The sequence below is a fragment of the Augochlora pura genome, chromosome 9 (genome assembly GCF_028453695.1).
Source record: "Augochlora pura isolate Apur16 chromosome 9, APUR_v2.2.1, whole genome shotgun sequence".
NCBI classification, from domain to species: Eukaryota; Metazoa; Arthropoda; class Insecta; order Hymenoptera; family Halictidae; genus Augochlora; species Augochlora pura.
In genome coordinates, this window is record NC_135780.1 from 9,554,435 (window position 1) to 9,579,818 (window position 25,384).

The 25,384-nt window shown below is 42.7% G+C and overlaps 1 protein-coding gene across 1 annotated transcript; it reads right to left on the minus strand.

The window, feature by feature from the left end:
• Positions 1–10,524: 10,524 nt before the first annotated feature.
• On the minus strand, positions 10,525–21,627 carry LOC144475041 (uncharacterized). The gene is made up of 2 exons (XM_078190563.1): positions 21,425–21,627; positions 10,525–11,307 (listed from the first exon to the last, which is right to left on the minus strand). Exons 1-2 carry the CDS (start codon positions 21,625–21,627, stop codon positions 10,527–10,529), a joined length of 984 nt encoding a protein of 327 aa, XP_078046689.1. The 3' UTR covers positions 10,525–10,526.
• Between the last annotated feature and the right edge of the window lie 3,757 nt (positions 21,628–25,384).

Here is a 25,384-nt window from a genome sequence, read left to right on the forward strand (position 1 = left end):
GTCACGCTAACCCTACCGAACGCTGAATGTAAACGACGTGTAATTATTTATAAATAGACTGTGGATCTTCGAAGAAATGGAAATTCTATAGAAATAAAATATTTCTACTAATAATACTTATAAGTTGAAAATAAAGTAATTAAACTCTTCTTACGTCCTCACAATTTCATAGTTACCGCAGTCTATTTATAATAAGAAGGTAAAATTTATTTAAACCACCACGCCACTTTTATTAGAATGAACATTAGACTTAAAACATTTATTTAACTGTGTTCTCTGTAAGTCTTTACAAGTCTAACAATATTTTTACAATAAATATGATATCGGTTACTTTGATCGTTATCGTAGGCTCTTAATATTAACTTTTCGCTGTCGAAATATATACCCTACTACAGTAAGGTAAATATCGAACAATAATGCAAGAATGTAAAAGTGTAGAGTCTTACAAAAATGTTCACAATAAAAAAATTTGTCGAAACAACATGATTTGAATTAACCCCTTACCGTACTTTGATGAGTCCGACTCGTGATGGAAATTAGTCGTAATAAATTATTAAGTATGAATATTATTCCGTTCTTCAAAATCGGAATAAAATTCCCATCCCTTGTTATCAATATTTAAACATTTAAGTATATTCAGGCATGGAATAAACATTGATGTTTTGTCTCTTTTAAGAAATTATACTAATTAAAGAATTCTTAATCGCAGTATCTATGAAGAAAATGGTACGTGAAGGGGTTAACGAAATAAGAACACCCCAAAATGTTAAATCGAAATTGCCTTTTCGATTTGAACAATTCGTTTCTAATCTAGTTCTCGGATGCAATTATTATACCGCAAGAAAATATCAATTTCAGCTGACAGTTACACAGTCTATACTCCTTGTGTATTTCCCTCGCCCCTCGTATTTATCCCGGTTTTTGGAAGAAAGCAACGCGATTGCCAGCTACCTCCGAAGTCGACATGCCTGCGCATTAAACTGCGAGTCGGGTGGGATCATGAAAACCCTTGGATTGCCTGCGCCGCGGCCTGAAACAACAATAACCCCATTCAACGCGGTGGCATTTGACAGTGGGGTCGGAAACAATGAAACAATCAACCCGCGCCGACTAGCGGCCCCCCTCCGCCCACCCCCCATCCCGGTTCGGAGGCGGTGAGAAGAGACCGGAAGTCAACAGTGCCGGACAATGGCGAACGGGCGGCCGTCTGACTGCCGTTCCTAATTAACCAAGTTCACCAACTTCGGCCGGACTTGACGACCCTTAATGCATAATTATACCTGGTGTTTCTAACCGGCGCGGTATCAAGATACGGTTTCCACGGCCTCGTTTCCGCCGGTCTCCGCCAATGATCGCCCTTGTTACCCAGTTTCCAGACGAATACCTTACGACGACCCACTTCTGCCTATTGATTCGCCTTGACACGTGTAATCCGACGGTGTCTGGCGGCTAATTAATGTTATCCGGTGGTTACCGGAATTTATTTTTACGAAACGAACGGGTGGCTGGATTTTTTGCCTTCGTTGACCGCACACAGTATACATATATGTAGTGTAATGTTAGGTATGGGAATATAGTGTGGTTTGTTAAACCTTTTTATTGATGACGAAAGTGCTGTGCATCTCTTTTCAATTTAAATATAATTTTATTCATCTGTTATTAATGTGTAATAAAGTAAATGTGGACACTCGGTGAACTTTAATTTTGTTACGAGAAAATAATACTACAAGAATTAATGCCAAATTCAACGAAATGAAAGCTGTCTTTTAACATACATAACGTGCGAATAGGATCGTTGATTATTTTAATACGTTCTTCATCTTAATTCCTATCAAATAAAATCACTGATTAATTACAATTATTCAAAAACAGGCGCTAAAAAATTCTACTATATCTAAAAATCTAGTTTAAGAATAACAATTGTTCTATTTTGTTAGATGTGTTAGTATAAGAAATTCGAAGTCGAATATTTGCTTTTTCCTTTCATCAATTCTTAAATAGGCGAATCTTTCCGAATTTTCTTTCATTGTATTTTACATCCGGACGATCGAGGACTACAAAGATTCCACTTCCACCCCCCGAGATAGTCGTTAATTCGAAAGAATAGAAACGAAGTCCCGTAACGAGCGCGAAAAACGAAGGCTAAGACAGAGCGGTGCCCGATCACGCGACACCGGTCGCCATTAACAAACTTCTCGCCCACCCTCTTTCTCGTGCTCCTCCGATGCAACCCTCACCCCCACCCCCCCCCACCCGTTTCACTGCATTTTATTATTTGCATAATCGGATCTGGGACGGCGATAGCGCCGGTGATTTCGGGTTTGTCTACGGTAACGCAGTTGTCGGCCCCGACAATGCCAGCCCTGAATGCCTCATTGTCTGGCAGGACCGACGCCCACTCAAAACTTCCACTCGCGCCATCGTCGCCCGTCATTTTCCGCAATCAAACGATTCGCGCGCCAAGCTCCGGTCCACCCCCTCGCCCCACCCCCCCTCTCGGGCCCGGCCCGGCTGCGCCTACAAAAGCGCTTATATAATTACGCACCGACGCAATTAACATGTCTAGCGACGAGCCGTCTTCTTTTCCTCGCCCTCTCTCTCTCTTCATCCCCCTCGAGGAGACGAGTGTGCCCGCAGGGGTGAAAGAAGGGTGTTGCTGGGAACACTGTTCTTTCGCAGGGTATAGTTACCTGATTGTCTTGAAAAAGTTTCTGCTAGCGGCGTTTACTTTATTTGCTATAGCATTCCTCTTGGACGATACGAATTAGTTTGATTTCAAATCATGTTCCCTCGGGGGTACATCAAATGCCTGGGGGTGATTACAAATTTACCGCTTTAGCGGGCGCAAAGAAATATAATCCTCTTAAACGATTCTAACACATTTTTATTTTATATGGAAATATTAAACACCCTATACCAAAATAGTCAGTTGAGTTTAATTATTTTATTTCTCGTTGAGTTTAATTCGAGAAATTATTCCAAAATACACGCTACTCAACTGATATTTAAATTTTATTTCCTCGAAAAACAAACCTTAATCGCCGTGTCTCATGAACCAGTTTGTACCATAAATGATGAAACACCCTGTACAGAGGTCCGAGTCTTAACGCGGCCCGCTACGCTTAAAACCCCGAAGAGCGCGGAGGAACGAGCGGAAGCGACGAAGAACCGTGGCGGAGCGAGTCGCGTACCGCGCGGGCGGGTGTTCCGATTCGAAAGTGATTACATTTGACTTGGATTCGTGCCTCCTTACCCAAAAGGCAGTCTCCGCTGGTACAGAGCCTCAGCAACGAGGACATTCTTCCCCGACAATACCTGCCACAATCGAGCGAGCAGCACTTCCGCGCATACTAATGGAGAGCGCGCCTAGGACTCCTTTGGCCAGCCAGCGCGCAGTCGACGCCACCCACCCACCCACCCCCCGCCCTCGCTTCTGCACCCCTCTCTTTGTGCCGAACCGGGGAAAACTTCTCGCGCCACCGAAGACGCGTTCCTCCCTTTTCGAGGACGGAATCGCTGTAACCCGATGGATTTTTCCGAGGGACTTCCAACGGCGGACCCGACCGCGGACTCATCTCGCAAATGGGGCTAAGCGTAACGCTTGTGGGAAAAGCCGGGAGCTGCATCTATCATTTTTCTGCGAATTCGGATAGCGCGGGATCTTTCGAGAATTCGCCCTAGAGGGGTCCCAATGGGTTTAAGGGGAGGGAAGAAGTGCCCGCGGCTATGTGGAAATAATTATTAGCAGTTTGAGAACCGTTTTCAAATTATAATCTGCTTGGTAGTTTGAGAATGAAAATGGCAGAGAAATATGTATAGAAAGGATATAAGTTTGGCAACCCTTCGTTGAATCAAAATGGCCTATATTTGTTTCGGTAAGAGTGAAATTATCGACTAATTTAGTATATATCCTTTGGAAGTGAGATATCAATTTCCAATAAAGGAAACAACGTTCTATAATGTTTAAATTATATTTTTAAATTTTTTGGTGTCAATAGCATTTTTATAAAACGTTCATAAAAATCCCCAATCAAATGATAGCTTATGTAACGTTACTCAACCCCTTGAAATACGATTTCTGTCACAACTACATAGATCAACATTTGTAACTAATTTAATTCATAGTAAAATACATATTAAATATATATGTCGAATTTCGACATAGATTTAAGACATCAATAACATCCATAATTAGTATACCATATTCCACAGCTTCGTAATCAGTCTGACACGATGTCACAGCGCGATAGTTTAATCATCGCGTGATTTTTCAATGGAAGAGAGTCACTTCTTTATCGATTCTATTAGGATCGAGAGGAATAGTTTTGAAAAATGCCCGGTGCCGGGTTGAAAGGAGCCGCCGAGGAGCGTCGCCGAGAAGAATTATAGAATCGTCCCGAGATTCGCCCGTGTGCACGGAGACGTTTCTGGCTCTCCATTCTGCTGTTATCTCGCCGCGAAGAAAGCGTGATTGCCTTTATGGGGGAAGAAAGGGTCCTTCGCGGTGGCGATAATGTCCTCGCAGCCGGCGAAGGAGGCGTCGCTATCAGAAATAAAACACGACGCGACGGAGGGGTTGCTCGAGGGTCCAAGGGGAGTGGATCGTGTTCTCGTGGCTTTCCTCCCCGCCCCCTCCACCTCCCTCCCCTCTACGTTCTCGTTCCAGAAGATTTTCCTCGGCGACGATTCCTCTCCACATATACCCTCCGATTAGTCCTTGCGAGCTCTCGTAGGTGTCTTCACGGATATATACTCGACCCTATATCGGCTTCTTTTTAGGGTTCCGTGTCAAGGACCTGCCGGCGAACCTATTTTCCATGGGACGGGTCGCGAATTGATTCGACCGCCGTATGAATAATTCACGATGTTTTACCGGTTACGATGGAATGTTCCTGCGAATTGCGGACAGTCGTAGCGCAACAGACTTCGAGGATTAATCCTTGTCAATTCGGTGACTTTTAACCCCTTGCATTATAATAAAGAGTCAGACTCGTGGCAAAGATACTAAATATGAATATTATTAATTTCTTTTAAATCGAAATCAAATTTAATCTTTTTGTTATCTACGTTTAAAAATGAAAGTTGACAAGAATAACTGATGAAAGAAAAATTGTTTGGTCCTATTAACGAAAATATTAAGCACGAGTAACTGCTCGTCCGCGCAGTATGAAAGGAGTCCTAGGGCAAGGGGTTAATCGGCGTACTCGCAGAAACAACGCAATAAGTGAATCATATTAATGCAATATAAGCTTCTCACATTCAATCAAGATAAGATCTGCAAATGACGTAAAGAGTTCATTATGAAAGTACGATTCTAGTTATTCTTGGAAAGATTATTAGTTAAATTTGAAGTTATTCTTGAATTTAATCTCGAAGATATTTAAAGATATTCAATCCTGAATTAAATATTCCCAGTGACTCGAAGCATCCTCCTCTTAAATTAGAATTTTAAAATATGATACAACTAAAGCTGAAACTACGAATTTTATGTTATGAACCTAAAAGACACTGAACTATTTTCTTAATAATAGTAATGAGTAGAACTTTCACGCATTCATTCAATGAAAAATTATGTCTACGTTTTCTAATTTATTCCTTCGAAGAGCTGTTGGAAATAAAATTAACAAGGGCTTGTCGATTAAGTTTCAATTTATTTACAAACGTCGCGTTATATTACAGCAATAATTAACAATAATTACGTGCGTGACGTGTCGGTGAGAGAAGGGGGCTTTTTGGCGGTAACGCAGCAGCGCGTTGCCAGAGTAAAATTGTGAAACTCGACGGATTATACGGTCTCTACTATCTTCGTTTTCGTTCATTACGGCAACACGGAACGATGGCCGAGGAACTTACGTGAATAACTGGGTGATGATACGTGCTTATCTATCCTTTATAGATACGCTTTACATTATAGCTTAACGCGTGCGTTTCCCGTTGGCATGATCGCGCAACGTGTCACGGTACGCGCGCCGATTTCCTACGATCGTTACGATTTAGTATACATTTTTCTCCCTCTCTCTCTCTCTTTCTCTCTCCTCTCTTTCTCGCTCTCTGTATCTCTCTCTCTTGCTATGGGCAAAAGTGTCCGCGGGAAATTAGTCTCCATTCTGGTCTGCTGACAGCACACGTCGGTTTTTGTGTCGCCGGTGTTGAATTTTCGGGCGAAAATGCGGGGGAGGGGAACGGACGGGCACACACGCAGCAGCGGCGGCAGCCCGTCGGCGCGACATTTCGGAAACGCGGACAGGTGTGCGCCGCCCGATCGCGGAAAAATCGACTCCGATAAAACTGCGACAATGCCCGGACGGGTTCATAACGAATTCAACAATTCGCCGGTAGAATGCAAACAATTTGCGCGAGATTGAACGGTTTTATTCCTATCGGCCGATTATTCGACGACCGGACCCCGGTCTCCCTGCACGACCGTGATTATAGACTGTCGTATTAATTGCACGCCTCTCAATTAATTACACGGAATTTATTAGCCGGGCGATCCGAAAGGAATTAGACAGCTTTCGCGAGCCATCTCGTTATTATTTATTCTACGCCGACGAGGGATTGTCTCTGTCCGTGGCGGTTTTTACGAGACGACGAAGAGTTCTGCGATAGGCGCGCGTCTTTGAATAAATTTTTGTTGGATTAGAGCGTAATGTATTTTATACTTGAACACGTTGATCGGTTCGCTCGGTGATCACAGAGTTTAGACACAGGTGTGAGAACAAGTCGATATGGCACTTTACCCCGTGGTCTTTGTTCTTTAAGTATAATTATTTTTCACAAGAACCACCTTGAATCTTAACAATTATTTACACGTCGAAACTTATAACAACTTAACATAGAACAACTGTCCATGGTCTAAGAGAAAATGAAAAACGATAAGAGAACAATTAAGAAGGAGTTTCTCTTCTTTGGTGAAAACCATCGATTTTCCTTAGCAGAATTTTCCAGCATCTTATTTTTGAGAAACTTCTCTGTAAAATCTCAAATTAGAATCCGGAGTATTCACGAAACTAATGCCAACGTAACTTCAACAAATGCTGCAATCATTAAAAAGTTCCAAACGATTCACATCTTTCTGGCTTAAAAGAGGAAGACTAAAAATCGACGTTTCTCGTAAGAATAAGGAAATTCTTAACCCTTTGCACTGTAATAATTAGTGAAGCTCGTGACGAAGATTTCATTTTTATCAGAGAGATAAAACTCTTGTGTTCAATGATACAAATTCGTGTGCATAAGCTGCATGATTGATGCGAACATACTAAGAGTTTGATGAAACTTTGCTCAAGTGTTCGCGTTATTTATTTGATAATTTAGTCATTTTTTAATCGCGGCCGTTCTTTTACCATAAAATTAATCACAATGATTGGTGAGTTATACAAAATGGCTTTCATAAATACCGTAAAAATGAAATAGTAAATACTGTAAAAATGAAATAGTAAATACTGTAAAAATGAAATAGCAAATACTGCAAAGATAAAACAGCAAATACTGTGAAAATAAAATAGCGAATACCGTAAATATAAAACAGTAAATACTGTAAAAATAAAACAGAAAATACTGTGAAAATACTGTAAATCAGAAAGGCTATTTTACATTTAGAGTAAAAACAGTTTAGAGTGCAAAGGGTTGAATACAAAGAGGTGCGAATCGCCGAGGTTGTGGACGAGATCGTAGTGCGCGGCTTTAAATGTGGAAACATACTAATGTCACGCAACGTGGAATCATGCGAAACGATTTAAAATCGCGTGAAATCATAGGGATAAAATCCGTGTCCCTGCATGACAATATATAATCAACATGAAGAGACGGGGATCTGTTTTCAACAGATTTAAAATAACATTAGGTTGTTGCAAAAATAATTTCGCTTTTCCAAATAGCTCACAGAAAGTTCGAAATTACTTTCGCAATAATCTGAGAAAACTAAACCGGCTCGCAGCGTTTGAGTGCCGCATAATTTCACGTGACATGGCATTAATACAGGGTGTCCCGGAATTATAGTACAAACGGGCAGGGGGTGATTCTACATCAAAATAGAAGAAAATATTTTGGTATAACATTTTTTCATCCGTAGCTCCGTTTTCGTGATAATCGACTTCAAAATTCACAGTGATAATTCTGCGGTTGAAGCAATACAAAGTGTGTCAACTGATTACTCATTTTTTATTCTTTTTACTACTTACTATTACAATGCTAGAATAATTGTTGAAAATGTCCTTCTTTTTGCTGCATACATAAGTTTGCTCGATGAATTAATGACATGCGGACAGATTGTAAGTTGTCATCGCTTTTGAATTTTTCGAATGCCTGAGTAATCTTATGTTTCAAATGTGAAACATTTGAAATATCGTTCATGCTATAAACTTGTTCTTTGAATGAATAAATGAAAATCTAAAAGCGTGAGGTCCGGAGATCTTGGTGGCAAACTTATCTTACCGTCGCGGCCGATCCAACGGGAATAATTGTTATTTAAAAAATTCGTAACTTCCTCGCACAATTATCACTGTTTTTAAACACTGTCCCGGACAGAGACAAGCGGAGCAGTGAAGTACGCGACAAGCAAATTGTATTAAACGTACTTTGAAGACGATTATCACGAAAACGGAGCTCCAGATGAAACAATTTTATACCAAAATATTTTCTTCTCTTTTTACGTAGAATCACCCCCTGCCCGTTTGTACTACGAATTCCGGGACACCCTGTATATTTCCAAGTTAACCCTTGGACGGCGGACATATGCAAGTAGATACAATCGCCACGGCTAGGTCCATTAAAATCATCACTATTAACACATTAAAGACGGGAGTCGTAGTACTAGGATTTATCTCGACTGTAGCTTAAAGGCGGGAGTCGTAGTAATACGACTTATTAGTTTCTAGTTCCTTTTTAATATTTCTTGTAGTTTCAAGAGTTTAAATAAGCTTTTGTAAGACTAAATTTTTTATGATTATACAAAATAACGCCCGCTCTAGGACGAAAAACGAGTCAAGATCCCCCGCCTTTAATGTGTTAATTTTCGAACCTGTAAACATCGAGAGCACAAGTAAATTCTTTTACTTGAGCCGATAAAAACAGCCGATTTAGACGTAGTACTTGCAACTCTGAGCCAAAATGGACCTTCCATCCGAGGGTTGCGGCGCACCGGGATAACGCAACCTCGCGCGAGCGGATCCCCCGCGGTCGTCGCGCAAGCAATTACAGGCGTAGAGAAACGGCGCGAAGAGAAACGAGGGGAACTCGCGTCCGAGTAAGGGGGGTGCGCCCAAAGAAAGAGGAAATATTGGCGAGTTGCAGTATCGATGCGCAACGCCGGCCACCGCGACGCAATGAAATCATCTCGCGCTCGCGCGGGGGGGTTCGGCCGCGAGGGGGGTGGACTCGGAACGCGTACACAGGTCCGCTGTCGCATCTACGTTAGCATTCAGAATGTTTGGCTTATTTCGCATGGCCGGGTACCAAAGAAGAGATTTGCCTCCGCTCCCGAAGAGGTTTTTTTTCTCCTCCCGCGTTACGAGCCCGCTCTTTCTATCTCCGTGCATGTGGGCGCGGGCGGCGCGCGGCCCCGTCTATGTGTCCCCCGGCTGGGTACACGTTGGGTGTGCGCCTCTGCGCCGTCGGCCCTCACCCGCTTTGGCTCGCGTGTGCGGTAATATGTGCCACGAGAGGGTTGGTTATCTCATCAAAATTGGACTCTTCTGGCATCCTGCGCCGCCTCTCTGTGTACACGCTTTACCAGAAAAGACCCTTTCGCCTCTCTTTGTGGGATTTCGGCCGTGGCGAGTTATCGATTCGGCTCTCCTATCCCGGCGACGGCGACCGTTCGCATAACGAATTCTTTGCGAATGCAACGCGCGGACCCCTCCGGTCCCTTTTCGCCGAAGTCCCCCACATTTACCCGGATCCGACGAACGAAGGGGGTAGATGAACGCGTTTCTCTCGAAAAACCGCGACCTCCGGACGAACGGCTGACGGACCTCGGCGTCCCCGATTTCCGGAGTTCGTCGCGTTTATCGTAGAAAAGACGACCTTCGAATTATCACAAAACGCAACAGGTTCTTAGAAGGTGTCGTCCGGACCCTGGTCCTCGCACTCGACTGTCCCTCGCTCTAGTTCTAATATCTCGTCATCGAGTCTTCCAACAGCGAACAGTTCGAGTCGAAGTGCCACCATGCTATTCACAGAACACAAGAAATCTCGTTCGATGCGGTACTCCCACGTTCATTGCACTCTGTATCCGTCGCGGTCGATGTTCCTCCGTCATGATCGTACCCTCCGTCCATTCTCCTCGCCGTCAGGAATCACTGTACATTGGCGATGTGAATGGTCCTCGACCTGGCCATCACGGAGCTCCTCTGCTGCCCCTCCTGCTGGAACTGCACCTCGTCCTCTTTCGGCGCGCTGATGTTCGTGACGGTGGCCTGCGGGATCGGCGAGAGCATCGGCGGCACCCTCCACCAGTCCGTGGTCGGCCATCCAGGTGGTACCAGGTTCCCCCGGAAGTTGAAGTCCGGGAGAACCGGGAGCGGCCTTCATATGACGTGGCCGCGATGCGCGCCCAAGTTCGAGCTGGACGACGTCAGGTTCTGAACGGAGAACGAGTTCTCGACCTTGGTCGACGTGGACAAACTGGTCGGTGGGACACCGTGGCCGACCTTCTCCGTTTGCTCGGTGGGCGAGGAGGAGGACGACGAGGAGAAACGATCGTCCTGGGACCTGTCCTCCTGATGCCTGTCCACCGACGGCGAGAAGCTGCCCTCCTCCGTCTTCCGGTACCGCGAGTCCTCTCTGCTCGAGTCTCTGTCCGACGGGAAGCTGTCCTCTTCCGGCTTGCCGGGGCTCGGGAACGGTCTCTCCTCGATCTTGGTCGGCAGGTACGATCGCTTCGGGTCTTTCGGCGGACTCGGGCAGCCGCAGTTCGGCTGCAGGCATGCCGCCGTCGATAGACTCGGCCAGGACATCGTCTGGTGGCTCGAGTAGAACGTGCTGCCGCCGTACAGGGCTTGGAACGCCAAGTCTGCTGCCAATTTGCCGCCGTTGAACTCCTCGCCGAGCTTGTGCTGGATCGGGTACAGCGGATACGGGAACGGCGGGAAGAACCGGGGGATCTTCAGGTCCTCGTGGCTCATCAGCGTGTGATGCGAGGGCGGCGCCAGCGGCGGCAACAGCCCCCTCGATATGTTGCTCAGGGTCTCACCCGACGACATCAGCGGCGATATCGAGAAACCGAATTTGTTCTCCTTCTTCACCAGCGACTTCGGTTTCCGGCGGGGACGGTACTTGTAGTCTGGGTGCTCCTTCATGTGGAGGGCTCTGAAACCAAAACGTTGTTGCTGTTCAGTCGATGTTCAACTCGTAGGCGGTTCAGTTGAAGTCGATTCGGAGCTACTGATTTATTGATCAGGATTTATTTTTGTATATTTTCTCATGGACAGCGTACTGCGAAGTTCTCTTGTGATATTCCACGCTTCGTTATAAAATTTTTCTGAATAGTATCACCGTTATCAATTTTTCAATATGTATGTCTATCTTGAATCGGCATTACTATTGTTAATCTATTTATATACGAATTAAATGATATGGTCCAAGGTACCGTTTACTTTTCAAGGTAACTTATCATTTAAGTCTGACGGAGAACACTTGCGCGTCTCATTTAATTCATACGTCAATGATTCAACAGTAGTAAACTATTGTTTGGTTAACTAAAACTATTCAGACCATCATAAATTATTTCCATGTTCACGGACGGTTTCCAAAGTACTCAACAGAAAAAGATCCATGAGAATATTTCATTGAATCGTTCTCTATAAAGCTATTTATTCATAGATTGTGATAAATATGAAAAGGAAAATATTTGCAACCTCCATTGGCAAACAATTGGCACGTCCGTGGGTAATGTTATTTTAATTTCTCGCCCGACAATTTCATCCCTCGTTGCCACGAATCGCGGGATCGTCGGAAGGGTAGTTTGCGCTCGAACGTAACAGGGGCGGCCCTCTAATCGAGTAGTTTCGCGACGGGGCGCGCGGCGGTAGTTTTCGCGAGGGGTCACGAGCATAATCCAAGCACCGTTTAATCGCCGACAATGCCTCGCTCATGAAGTGCCTAATAAATAACCATTAATTCGAAAATTATTCGTCCGGCATCAACAAGTGAAGAGAACGAACGAGAATTTCCGGCTGTGCCTCGGCCCGATGGAACGAAACGTCGGTTGCACAGGGCAAGACCGTACATGGGGGGAGGGGAGAAGCGTCTTCTTCCTTTTTATCCTTAGACAATGAATGGAGCGCGGTAATCTACCTTCGATAATCCAGGGGCGCGCGTTATCACGCGAAGAATCTCGCGACGAGACACTTCAGAATTCAGTAAACTTTGCTCTCGACACCGTTATCCGTACAAAGGGACGTATTATCATGGTGCTAGAACACGATACGGGGCCACACCATGGGTATTTGTAGTAAATATCTTGTACACACACACCCCGGGCTGGGGGGCTGCGCGCCGGGCTGCTGAAAGAGCGAGACGAAGGGGGGAAGAGTCAGAGCCGCGTGGTATCTCCGTCACATAATACTCCATTATGTATCCAAGAGGCGCACAAACGCAGTCCTTATTTATGCTTCGCCTCGCGTAGATAAAAGAAAGCGGGAGAGAGCGAGAGAGAGAGGGAGAGACACGCCCGGGAACTCTTTTTCCTACTCGCCTCGCGGGGTACCCGCCCGGAAACCACTCTACAATGGGCTACACACGAATTATTTCGAGCAGAAACAAATCACAGTATTATACACATATTTACGCGATGTGTCCAATGATATATAAATAACAAATAATATAATATAAATAATAAATAAGACTTATATGTCATTGTATATGTTGTTTATACAATTTAATCTAATCTGTCTTCTCAAGGAATCCACCATCGCCGATGAATATTATATTTCTGATCACATGGAAATTACATAACCTATAAAATGGAGAAATTCGCTGACATAAATATGTACTATAATGACTATAAATAAGAACATCATGGGTGGCACACAACGATCATAAATAGTTAATTCTGTCGGACTCCTTTATATGTTTCATTTAACCCTTTTTGCACTGTAATAACTAGTCAGACTCGTGGCGAAGATTTTATACAAGCTCTACTAAATATGAATATTATTAATTTCTTCTGCATTTTAAATAAAAATAAATTCTTACGTTATCAAAGTGTAGAAACGAAGGTAAGTAAAGACAATACAGGAAACAAAAATTGTTGCAATGCATGAAAGGAGCGATAGTGCAAGGGATAAATGCAATTGTTCGCGACCCTTTTCAACATCGTTTCAACAATGAAAATTATTATCAACGTCTTTACCGCGACGATCGCGTTAGATTGTTTCACCCAGGTGGACTCTTGTTGGACGGAATTTTTGTTGTCGACAAAAGCGCAAGCTCCCAGTTGCGATTCCGGCAATGTTGATTTCGGGTAAATCGGAAGACCGCGCATAAATCGTGAACAATTTTGTTAAGCGTATAAAGCTTCATTGAATATGCATGATGTCATGTCGCGTTATAAGTACGGACTCGCTGCATCGTTCTCATTGTACCACGAACGCTCGAGTATATAGAATATTCCCTCTGTTAACGTCTACCGGAAGTGGGCAGTCATAGAAATTCGAAATAGAATTAACTGCGCGTCAAATTTCGGTCAGTGCTCGATGGTAAGGAACGAGACACCTATTGTTATAATAATATTATTTACACCCATTGTTACAACGATATTATTTACACCTATTATTACCACAAAATATACACTTTGCTATACAACATACGCTCGCGATTCGTAAAGGAATCCAACGAAGATTATTACAGCCGATGCAACAAACTTCTCGGTTTGAGTAGCGAAGAGGTTTGCAGATGTTAGGAAATCGGCTAAAAATCCCGGCGAACGTGTTAAACAAATGCGAGGATTCCCGTATGAATATTTGTAGAAAAATGTCAATCGAATCGAACGAGCGTTCAGTGATTTCGCCAGGTTGGAATTGCGGTGACGGAGCGGGGGGTGGTAGGCTGTAGTCAAAATTTTCCGACCGGCGAACGAAATCCGAAATTTGGGTTTCTCGCGGGGCGAGAGTGACGCAGCGGAATAATAATTCCGGGACAATGTGTCCCGGCAGATAGCACAAAGCGTAAATCAGCATAAACATCGGTAAAGTCCCGCCGACAATAATTCAGCATAAATGCATAAACATCGGGCGTAATCTTTACAATTCGCTGGGAGCCCTGTCCCTCTCTCTCTCTCTCTTGCTCTCTCTCTCTCTCTCTCTCTCTCTATCAAACACCCACCCCCGTCACCACGAACGGCAGCGTTGCCGCCGCGGCAACCACCGTTCCCAGCATCCACCACTTCCAACCGCGCGATAAACAACGCGTTATATCATATCGGTGGACATAAGCCGCGCGGTAGCTGCGCTCGCGGCCCCCGCAACAAGAAACAATAACAATTAGTCACGATTGTCCGCCGGTGCTCCGCGAATGTCATTAGTGTAACGATTCGTCATAAATGTCATTGTGCCGCAACGACCGGGCGGGCGGACTTTCGCGATCCCACCACGGTGAACTTTCGCGGTCCGACCAACGACGGGGCTACCTGGCAACGAGACGTTCCGCCGATCATCGCGTTATTCCACCTGTCTATCCAAATATCAGGTAAAATTTTCGCGATACGTTGTTCATATTATGGTAACTCCTCCTCGCGTAATAACGACTTAAAATCGAGATGAAGATCTCGAGTGGAATATAGTGCAAAGTTAATGGAATCTATTAGAATTGAATACAATTTATTAGAATTTATTGCTGTTTATTGAAATTTACTACAATTTACTGGAATTTACTACAGTTTATTAGGATTTATTACAATTTACTGGAATTGAATACAATTTATTAGAATTTACTACAATTTACTGGAATTGATTACAATTTACTGGAATTTACTACAATTTATTAGAACTTACTACGATTTATTAAAATTTACTACAATTTACTGGAATTTACTACAATTTATTAGGATTTATTACAATTTACTGGAATTGAATACAATTTATTAGAATTTACTACAATTTACTGAAATTGAATACAATTTACTGGAATTTACTACAATTTATTAGAACTTACTACGATTTATTAAAATTTACTACAATTTACTGGAATTTACTACAATTTATTAGGATTTATTACAATTTACTGGAATTGAATACAATTTATTAGAATTTACTACAATTCACTAGAGTGTACTAGGAATTAAATTGGAATAATTAATTGGTGAAATACAAAACTCTGAGAACATTAAAATAACTTGAGGATATTAGTACGTTATTTTCAACTTATTAGTGTTATTAAAGGGGGAAACCATTTTCATGTAACGTAAGTTTCTTACAAACAACGTGGACAATTTATAATTTGAAAATACGAAATTCTCTTATTCAATTAGGGAAATTATTCGCACGTCATATCCAGCGCATAGAAAAAGCTGTACTATTACGCCTAAAATGTACACTTTGAAGAGTATTTAATATTTTTCAAACTAATATTTTTATAACAAGTGTGCAGCAAGGATTTTCACGCTGAAAGAATTAAAATTGAAATTAAAAGAGATTAAATTTAAAGGTACCAATACTTGTCCGTATAATGTGTTAAGATCAAAGAAGCGCTGCTTAATGGTGCTGCGAGAAACATCGTACTGCAGGGTGATTAATTCTGTCTAATTAATTCTAAAATAGCATGTAAAACAATTGCAAACAGCTAATCGAAAAGAGCATTAATATCTCCACCCCCCGAAGAATACAGTGAAAAATTGGGCGTCTCGAGAACACCGGCAATCTTTGTTGTCACTCCGCGCGCAAGAAGCAACCCCCGTCGCGGCGGCGAATCGCGCAGGGTTCCTCCATTTCCGCGACACCGTTTTAATTCTCCCGGTCTCCCTCTTCCCCCTTCCCGAGCGGGTTTCCCTCCGTCGAACGAAAACGAGAACGAGAACGAGAGAACTAGGAGAACGGGAGGAGACAACGGGGTAGCAGAAGCCGGCGAAAAGAGGGTCGGAGGAGGGAATCATCGGACAGGCAGCAGCAGTGGCAGCGGCAGCGGCAGCGGCACAGCCAACGAGCAGCGGCCGTGAGGGTGAACGAGGCTGCGAGACGGGGCGACGGGGGTGTGTAAGGGTAGGGGCCAGCAGAGGAGCGCGCAAATCCTTTTAAATCCACACAATTGCGACAATGGGGCTTTATTTGTTATCTCGGGGGCCACATTGTGAGTCGCCGTGAACGAACGGACAGATTACGTCGGGCCAGTGACGGCTCGGCTACGGGGGGAGCCCGGCACCTACCGGGTACAAGGCTCCGGGGGAACGACTTTTATCGGGGCCCTTCGCCTCTTTATTTTACGAGCGTCCGCGTCAACGCGCCCCTCCGACGTTCGCCGGGATTCCCGCGCGGCCGACGCCGTTACCAAAGTCGTCAGCCGACGCTGCCATCCGCCAGAAAAGCGGATTCGCTGTTACGCGTCTCCCTCTCTTTCTCTCTCTCTCTCTCTCTCTCTCTCTCTCTCTCTCTCTGTCCGTCCGAAATTTTCCTCCCGCTGAAAACTCGCCCCTTCTTCCGGGGCTCGCCGAGGTCCAACCACCCCTGCTCGCTCGGATACGTTCTTATAAATATTTCGAAAAAAACGGTCGCTGTGCCAGGTGGCTGTCGCTTTGTTTCCGAAAAGAGCTGCTGAGAAAAATGCGATGTCTTCGATGCGAAGGATTCCCTGGTGTTCCAGGGTGTAATTCTCTGTGGCCTAGATAAATGGTTTTGAGGCAGGGGTGTATCTTTGTTCCCGCGTTGTTTGCGAGGGTTCTGAATGCGTTGAATTGATAGGGGTTGTTTTAAATTGTTAACGAGTGTTTATGTCGTGCTCTTATTAGACGTTTTTGATTTTTACACTGTTTGATATGCTTCACTGTGTTATTAAAGAATTCCTTTTTTTAAAGGGCAAGTTTTGTAGGTAATTATTATGAAAATAATTATTTCTACAATGGAAGAATTATTTCGTCTGTGGTGGTAGTGTTGTAGACAATTGTAGTGGGAGAACTTAATTTATAATCGAAGGGCTACGTCTACAAAGGGTAGTTTTACGTACAACGATAAAGGAAGAAAATATGTCTTTAAATATAGAATTTTCATATTGTTAAAGAAATAGGTTTAGTAATATTCTTCTCGGTTCTAAACTATTTTAATTATTTCACCCGCTGATCAGAATCTTTTTTTCAATCCTAGATAGACTTATAAACTTTACTCAATTATATTAAATCGTATGCTTTTCGAGAGAAAACCTTCGCGAACAAATAATAAATAACATATTCATATCTATTACCCATAAAATATTTCTGGCATCGCTTTGCACTGACTCGATCGCTTATTCGAAAAAATATATCAGCCCCGCATCGTCATTAAATATCATCGTCATTGTCGTATTTGATGATCCGCGATACGCCATTGACTTCTGCGCTTCAATTTACGCGCGACAATGCCGCGCGTGCAACAATGGGAGAGAGAGAGAGAGAGAGAGAGAGAGAGAGAGAGAGAGAAAAAAAGATACAGTTCAAAGGTGCGCAAGGATTTCGGACACGAGGTGCGGATCGTTTGAAAAATACTAAAAAAGGGAACAAACAAAAAAAAGAGAAGCGAGACGATGAAAGAACCGTAGTATAGTTAACCGGCGCGGAGCGACACTATCGACGACAGGCAATTTTCTTTTCTTTTTTGTTTTACAGATCGTTCACGGTCATCGAGGGGAAAGCGGATTCGACGTTACATTGAACCAGCGATAGAAACCGGCCCGAGAGCCAAATCGATTGATTTTTTTACTTTTCGAAAGGGGTGTAGGAGGGAGGAGAAGGAGGGGGAGGGAGAGGGAGGGAGAAAACGAACGGGGTGCCCGGTGAAACGCGGCACTTGGCAATTGAAAGCGAATCGACGGTGACGCGTTCCCCACCCCCCGAAGAAACGACTTTATTATTCCATTATTTATTTTACGAGCGGCCATCGTCGCGGCTGATTCCGCCGCGAGTTTATACCGCGAATCACCTGGCCGCTTTCCCATCAATTGCCTATAACCGGCCATTTTCTTTTTTCCGCTTTCGGAAATCGCGACGAGGCGCCCCACGCGGGAGTCGGTCATCCCGTCGTCGTACTTTTCAATTAAAGCTCACTTCCCGCCGCCCTTGCGCTTCTCCTTTCCCATTTTTGTCGTCCCGTTTCTCGACCCCTTCCACGCCCCGCGATCCTTTAATTTCACCGTTTCGCTTTTCATCCCCGTTCCTTAATCCTTAAACGCGAACTGCATTAGCGCAGCCGAGACTCGGCACGAACTTCCAGACGGCCGTTCGAATTTCTAAGTGCTTTTTTTCGAATGGTTAATTCAAGGAAATACAGGAATCGTTTGTGAATTACACAAATGTGATTTACGCGAGCACTGCTGTTGTAAATAATATCTTTTTGCTATGAATTTTATCGAGAATTATTGTTATTCTTTATTAACGGGCTAGTAAGGCTATTTTGAGTTACGCGGAGTTAATGTGCATAGTTCGGAGATAATATTAATAATAATAGGTGAAGTCGTATTGTCGCGTCCATATTTGTTTCAGTCGAAAAGTGATTATTGGCTGAATAATGCTTCCGGCAGGTTTTGATTGTAATAAAAGACAAGACTCGTTTATAAAATACACGAAGAAGCGAATATAATTTGCATCAACACTATATTGTTAATAATACTTGTCCCGTGCGAATTGCATCGATGGAAATCAATTTATCCACTTTCACAATTCATTGTGAATCTAAAAACATAATTCCGATATTTGTTCATTGTTTTTACCCCTTGCGCTATAATTAACGAGTCAGACTCGTGATAAAAATATGCCATGCAAGGTCTAATAAATATGAATATTATTAATTTCTTCTAAATCGAAATAATATGAATATTATTAATTTCTTCTAAATCGAAATAATATGAATATTATTTATTTCTTCTAAATCGAAATAATATGAATATTATTCATTTCTTCTAAATCGAAATAATATGAATATTATTCATTTCTTCTAAATCGAAATAATATTGAATTCTTTTGTTATCAGAGTCTAGAAACAAAAGCACATAAAGACGATAAAAGAAACAAAAATTGTCTGGTCCTGTTATTAAAAATATTAAGGACAAATCTGTGCTAATCAACGCTGCGCGAAAGGAGTCGCGGTGCAAGGGGTTAAACGCAACTCTTACCATTATGGAACGATCTTTTACGGATCTTTATGAAAAATAAAAATATCTCGCATCGATTAAAAGAAACAGAAACGGCACAGATGTTGTTAATTCTCTAACGAGTAGTAAATAATACAACAGAATCTCTAAATTCTTTTAATATCTCACTGCCTCGCGATAAAATTCACAGTCCAATCATTACTTTCGTCCCGAAGCAACTATTTTCTTCGCGCCCAAAATCACCGTCAAAGCGAACGCGATCGAGGAATAACGATTAATAGCAACGATTAAATTCTAGATCGAAAGTCGCAGGTAAACCGGGTCCCGGGAAATTCGCCGGGATTTAATCTCGGCGAACGAGCGAGGTAATTAAAGCCGGGGAGCAGACGATAAAAATATTGAAATCTCTTGAACCTGTTCCCCGCTCGCCGGACTAAATAAACTCATAACAATGATTAAATATTCAGGGCCGTAATAAAGAGCCTGGTCCCCGCCTCTCTCCCCCTCTCCCCCTCCTCTCCTCTCCTCTCCTACCTCCATAAATACCACTTACTTCGCCCTATTCCACCCCTTAGCTTAGCGCAGCGCGCGGCCCTTAGCTTCAGCAACAATGTACCGTATTATGAACTGACGGAGGGGGGTCGCCCCCTCGCCCCTTATTCTCGTTTCGGTGCTCCCCCCCCGATCGGTTATTGCAGATACGCCCCGACGCGATAATTCCGCGCGGGCGAACCGCCCGGCGCGACTAAAGAGCAATTAGCGTAGCAAAGAGAAAAAAAACGCGGAGTCGATCGCTAACGATACACGAGGCTTTGACGAATCAATTCAGCAGCCGCCGCGAAGATCGTAATCGATTGAATGCGCTGATAATTGGAACTTACGATCAATAAACCTTTATATTCTTTAAACTTTGCTACACCTTTTTCTCCGTTATCGCGAGGCGATTTTTAAACGCGTGCACCTCGTGCACGCAGCCTTATTTAAAAGAAGAACCATAACTGGGGAATTGTTTCGTATATTGGCTAGAAGAATAGCGGAGAAGTTTATTAGTGGACAGCTAAATATAGTTAATTTTTTTTATCACTGATGAAACGAAATTTAAAATAAGAATTCTGGTCATAAAATTTATTCGTGTAATTGAATCTGCGTGAAACCCATTTTTACCGAAACAAAAGTATGTGTTGTAATTTAATTGTCTATTTATGAGTTGTATATTTCATAAATTGTATATTTTATAAGCTGTATATTTTATAAGTCGTATGCATTTTTGTAAAGCGACGCAACAATTTTAAAATATGTCGGCTACACGCGAATGTTTTCGTACAAATAGCCTGGCCTGTATTGTATTAATATATAAGATAATATTTGTATCCATAGTTAATAATTTGTACCATTAATAATTTGTAATATTACTAGTCATCAATTGATTTGTCAATTTAAGAGTATACAAATAAAACGTCGCGGTTTTAGAATATTCTATATTGAGAAAAGGTAGCATGATTATTCGTGGCTAAAATTAGCAGATGAAGTTTAGTTAATCCCAATTTGTTAAAACGAGAAAACAGCGACGGTTGGAATTCTACAATAAATGCAAAGTGATTTTATCCAACGATTGGACTGCAGAATTTGGAATATACATCCTAAAACCATCGAGATTCTAATAAATATTACCCACATGCTATGATCTTATTTCGCCTATTTTAATTGACACAAATATAGTCTTTCAACGAAGCAACGAAGCTCTTGCTAAGAATTGTGTCCTGTCTCTCAAAATGAGTGTTATTATACGAGTGTTATACCCCTTGCACTACGACTCATTTCACGCTGCGATAATTATCACTTGTCCTCAATACTATCCTTAACACGGCCAGATAATTTTTGTTGTATTGTTTTTAATTACTCCATTTTTAAACTTTGACAACAGAAGAATACAATTTGTTTTCGATTTAGAAGAATTTAATTTTATTTCGATTTAGAAATATTCAATTTAATTTCGATTTAGAAGAATTTAATTTTGTTTCGACTCAGAAGAATTCAATTCGATTTCGATTCAGATGAAATGAATAATATTCGTATTTAGCAGATCTCGCGTGGAACTTTATCACTAGCGCGACTCGTTGCTACAGTGCAAGGGGTTAATTAGATCATGGAGCCTCACCTGAGCCGTTTCGCCTCGTCGATGAACGGTCGTTTCTCGCTCTCGCTGAGCAGCTTCCACTCGGCGCCGAGCCTCTTCGAGATCTCGGAGTTGTGCATCTTCGGGTTCTCCTGTGCCATTTTCCGTCGCTGTCCGCGTGACCACACCATGAACGCGTTCATCGGCCTCTTGATGTGCTCGTTGTGCAGCGTTTTCGACGACATGGCTCTAACTCTTTCGCTCGAATTCCGTGTTCTGTGATTCTGTTCTCCTCAATTCCCGCTTTCAGACGATCGTTCTCCAAGTAGTCTTGCACGGATTCACTGACAGAGCTACCCTCCTTCTACCGCGGACGCCGTGCGTCATTGTCCAAGAACCGGCGGCTGTCGTCAAAGGCACCAGCACCTCGTGCAGCGGGGATCACGTGGCCGCCGGAAAACCACCAATCTCAGCACCACACGATTCTCAGCAGCCCGATTAGTTTAACTAGTACGATTCGAAACTTCAACTTCAACTCGAACTTTCATTGATCATCGTCCAGGCCCTCCGTGGATCCTCGATCGCCAAACACCCTCTCTCGATCGGTTCACTCCTCGCGTTCTCGATCGATTCGCCAGCCAACGGTGTGTCCTCCACTCACGGGATCCTTCGCCGAGATGATTTCTCCGGTACCATGAGACCGTGATCGCGTACCTGTTCGACGACGGCGACTTCCCCCCGGGGAATCGGGTCAACTGTTTCGAGCCCCACGTGTGTCGGCGAACGGTGGACACCCAGCGAGCGGTGGAAGCTGTTTGATTGATACCGTGGAGAGGACTGGCAAGGGTCCAGCCAGGACCTCTACGGCGTCGGGTCTGGGATGAGCCAGGGAGAGGAATTCGGGAACCGTGGTGTAGCCGGAGCCCGTGGGATGCGGTGGAAACAAGGATCGGCCAACCAGGAATGTTCCTCATCTCCCACTATGGTTCGCGGCTCGCGGGCACACACGATTGGCTCCTTCGCAGACATGGCGGACGGAGGATCACCGCCGGGATCAACAGGTGGAGGTGTTCTCTTTCTCTGTCCGTCCTGTTCGGACGCTTCTTCTTCCCCCTTGCCGTGTCCTACCCGCCGGCGCGGGAGCGGAACGAAGCGGAACGGAGCGCACCCCGTCCGCGCCACGGGTATGTCTCTGTTAGCCAGATTATCGTATACTATCGCGTTTTTCTGACCTTTTTGCGCGACGCCCGATGGTCAGCCCGTTTCCGGGACATTGATGGCTTCAGACAATGCCGTCCGGCACGGACGATCCACGGATTTAAGTGGACTCGATGGACGCGATCCAGTTGAGAGATCGATACGCTATAGTATCGATTAACGCTATAATTACCAAAACAGTTCAAATAACTGGTTTCTTTCTTATTTTTTTTTTTTTAAATTCTTGATACCATAAATATGAGTCTGTTAGAAATTTTTATAGGAATTTTGATAATGTAGCACGTATAATAATAAAAATCGTGGAACAAAATTAAGTAGAACCAATTTTGGATCATTTTATTAAATAGATCAAATCTTGTTGTCATAAAGAAATGTATGTTAGTCACGATTAGAGCACCGTAGTTTTAGTGTTCACCCTAGCAAGGTGGTTTTTCATTCAGAGCATTTAAATCGTTCATATGATTACTCAATCTTTGGCAATTAAATGAGATAAATTACTGCAAAACTAATAAACTTGCAAGAAATGTTTTCCAAGCTCTGTTTCGAAAAATGGATGAGTGCAGCTTGGAAATTGTTGCAAATGTCGTCAATATTTTTGAAAATAGTTCACAGTTCGAGGTTTAATGAACAATTGATTTTTTCAAACTTGGAAACACGTTTCTAAATGCCTGTCTTGTATGGAAGAGTTAAGATAATAAAACTAAGAATAATACAATTAAAAAAGAACAGTTTCAAATAATATACATTTTATTAAATTCGAAAGTTTGTTTCACGTTTCATGGATCCTTAAATCATTAACTTTATGTTTCTAACTATGCGAAAAGAAGTTTCATTTATTTCGAATTCTGGAATAGATAATAATGTGGATTTTATGCATTTATGACAACAACGAAAAGCTGTAGTATGAGAAAGTGATAAGATTAGATGAGGGAAGAATGTCAATAGAAGAATCGTCGTTGTACTATAATCGTTAAAGACAGGCAGACATACCTGTGTGGTTTCTATATTTTACCATAATCGCAGACAATTTTTATTCACAAGATTAACAAAGCTACCGAATCGCCTAATGATTTATTCTAGTTTCTACTCTTGAAAACATGATTCGAAAATTGTTAACCCTTTGCGTTCGAGTGGTGACATTAAAATTATTCCATCACGTCCCAAGATAATTCTTACACCAATGAATTTTTGGTTTAAAAAATTGTTAAGTAGTGAAACTGTTGTTATGGGTGACGAGAATCAATTTCGTGAAAGTTTCATAAATTAGAAACTTCGTTGCATAGATTAGAAATTCTATGATCCAGGAAAATTATTTCAGATTTACGGATAAAATGACTTCGAGTGCAAAGGGTTAAGTATCAACAATTTGTTAGCACATAGAAGAATTTTCTAAAAATGCGTTTAATGAAAGAGACATATTTTTCTTTATTCGAAACTTTATCCAAAAAATCGAAGTCCAAAATTCGAGTCTTCAAAACCTCGGTCGTATAAATTAAACATTTTCTAAAACAATCGCATACGGTTTGTAATCGTTCTAAAAGGAAAAAAGTAGAAACGCCCTCGATCATATTTTATTCCGAAGCCCCCGTATTCTTTGTGTCCGCGCGATGGAACGCAGACATTTTTTCCCCCCACTTTGTTCGCCCGGCGAACGAGAAGAACGTGCTGCGGGGCACTTCTCGAAATAAATGTTATCAGTCCTGGCAATGTCTTGCTGGAAGAAGCGGCCGTTGGAAAGGGGGGCGAAAGGGAAGGCCGAGGGGCGAGGCGAAGGGGGAGATGGGGGAGGGGGGACGCGGGGCTGAAGACGTCTCCAGTGATAAGACGATAAAGCGAGGAGGTGTAAAACGAGACAAGAGAGCTGTGTGTTAGTGGTGACATCTCAACGAATTCCAGCTTTCATAAAGCAGCCGGCTGTGGTGTAGAGTCCTGCGATTGAATTTCCGGACGGTTTCGGAATATATCCATTTGTCGCCGTCGAGAGGGTGGAACCGCGTGTCCGCGGAGCAGGAAAAACGGAAACAATGCAAGAAAAATACGATTTTCAAACGACGCGGACGTCTGACTCGATTTAAAAATCGGAGCCTCGGCGATGGTTTTCGTCGGAGACTTTTATTTAATAATAATAGTCCGCGATGCGATTTGTGTGAAATAGCACGATAGAAGAAAAGTAGATCAATTGTGTCGTATGATAGATCTGATGATATATAGTATGATAGAGCTAATGATAAATAGTATGATAGAGCTAATGATAAATAGTATGATAGATCGTATAATATATCGTCCGACCAATTGTATAACAAATAAATATGACAAATCGTATAAAACATATCAAACATATTTTAGAAAGTTCGATGTAACAATTTTAGGCCGAAATTCTGTTCCTTCATTTTTAATTCACTAACAATAATAAACTCTTCTATTTGAAGAAGGATCCACCGTTTCATTTTTTAATAACCCTAGCATTTTTAAAAATAACATAATGTAAATAACTGAAAAATAACTTAATAACTCTAACGTTTCAAAAATAACACAATGTAATTTTTATAAAATTATTCAAATATTTTCTTGCAAACAGATACAATCTACAATCCAATAGCAAATGAATAACGAATTAAACGTTGCCTGTTTCACAGTGAAGCCGCTGTCCTACGGTTTCCACCAAACTGTTGTCAACGAATAGAACCATTTGTTCCATCGGATCGATTTGTTCTGAATAAGATGAGCCCGTAGATTAGAAAGGGGCAGAAAATTGACTGCGCGACAGACGGAAGCGAATCAATG

What these genes read in the sequence shown, in the direction of transcription:
- LOC144475041 (XM_078190563.1), bottom strand. Translation starts at nt 21,627, where the DNA reads ATGTCGTCGAAAACGCTGCACAACGAGCACATCAAGAGGCCGATGAAC. An exon ending in GACGAGGCGAAACGGCTCAG is followed by an intron (nt 11,308 to 21,424) that starts GTGAGGCTCCAT and finishes TTTTGGTTTCAG; the next exon opens with AGCCCTCCACATGAAGGAGC.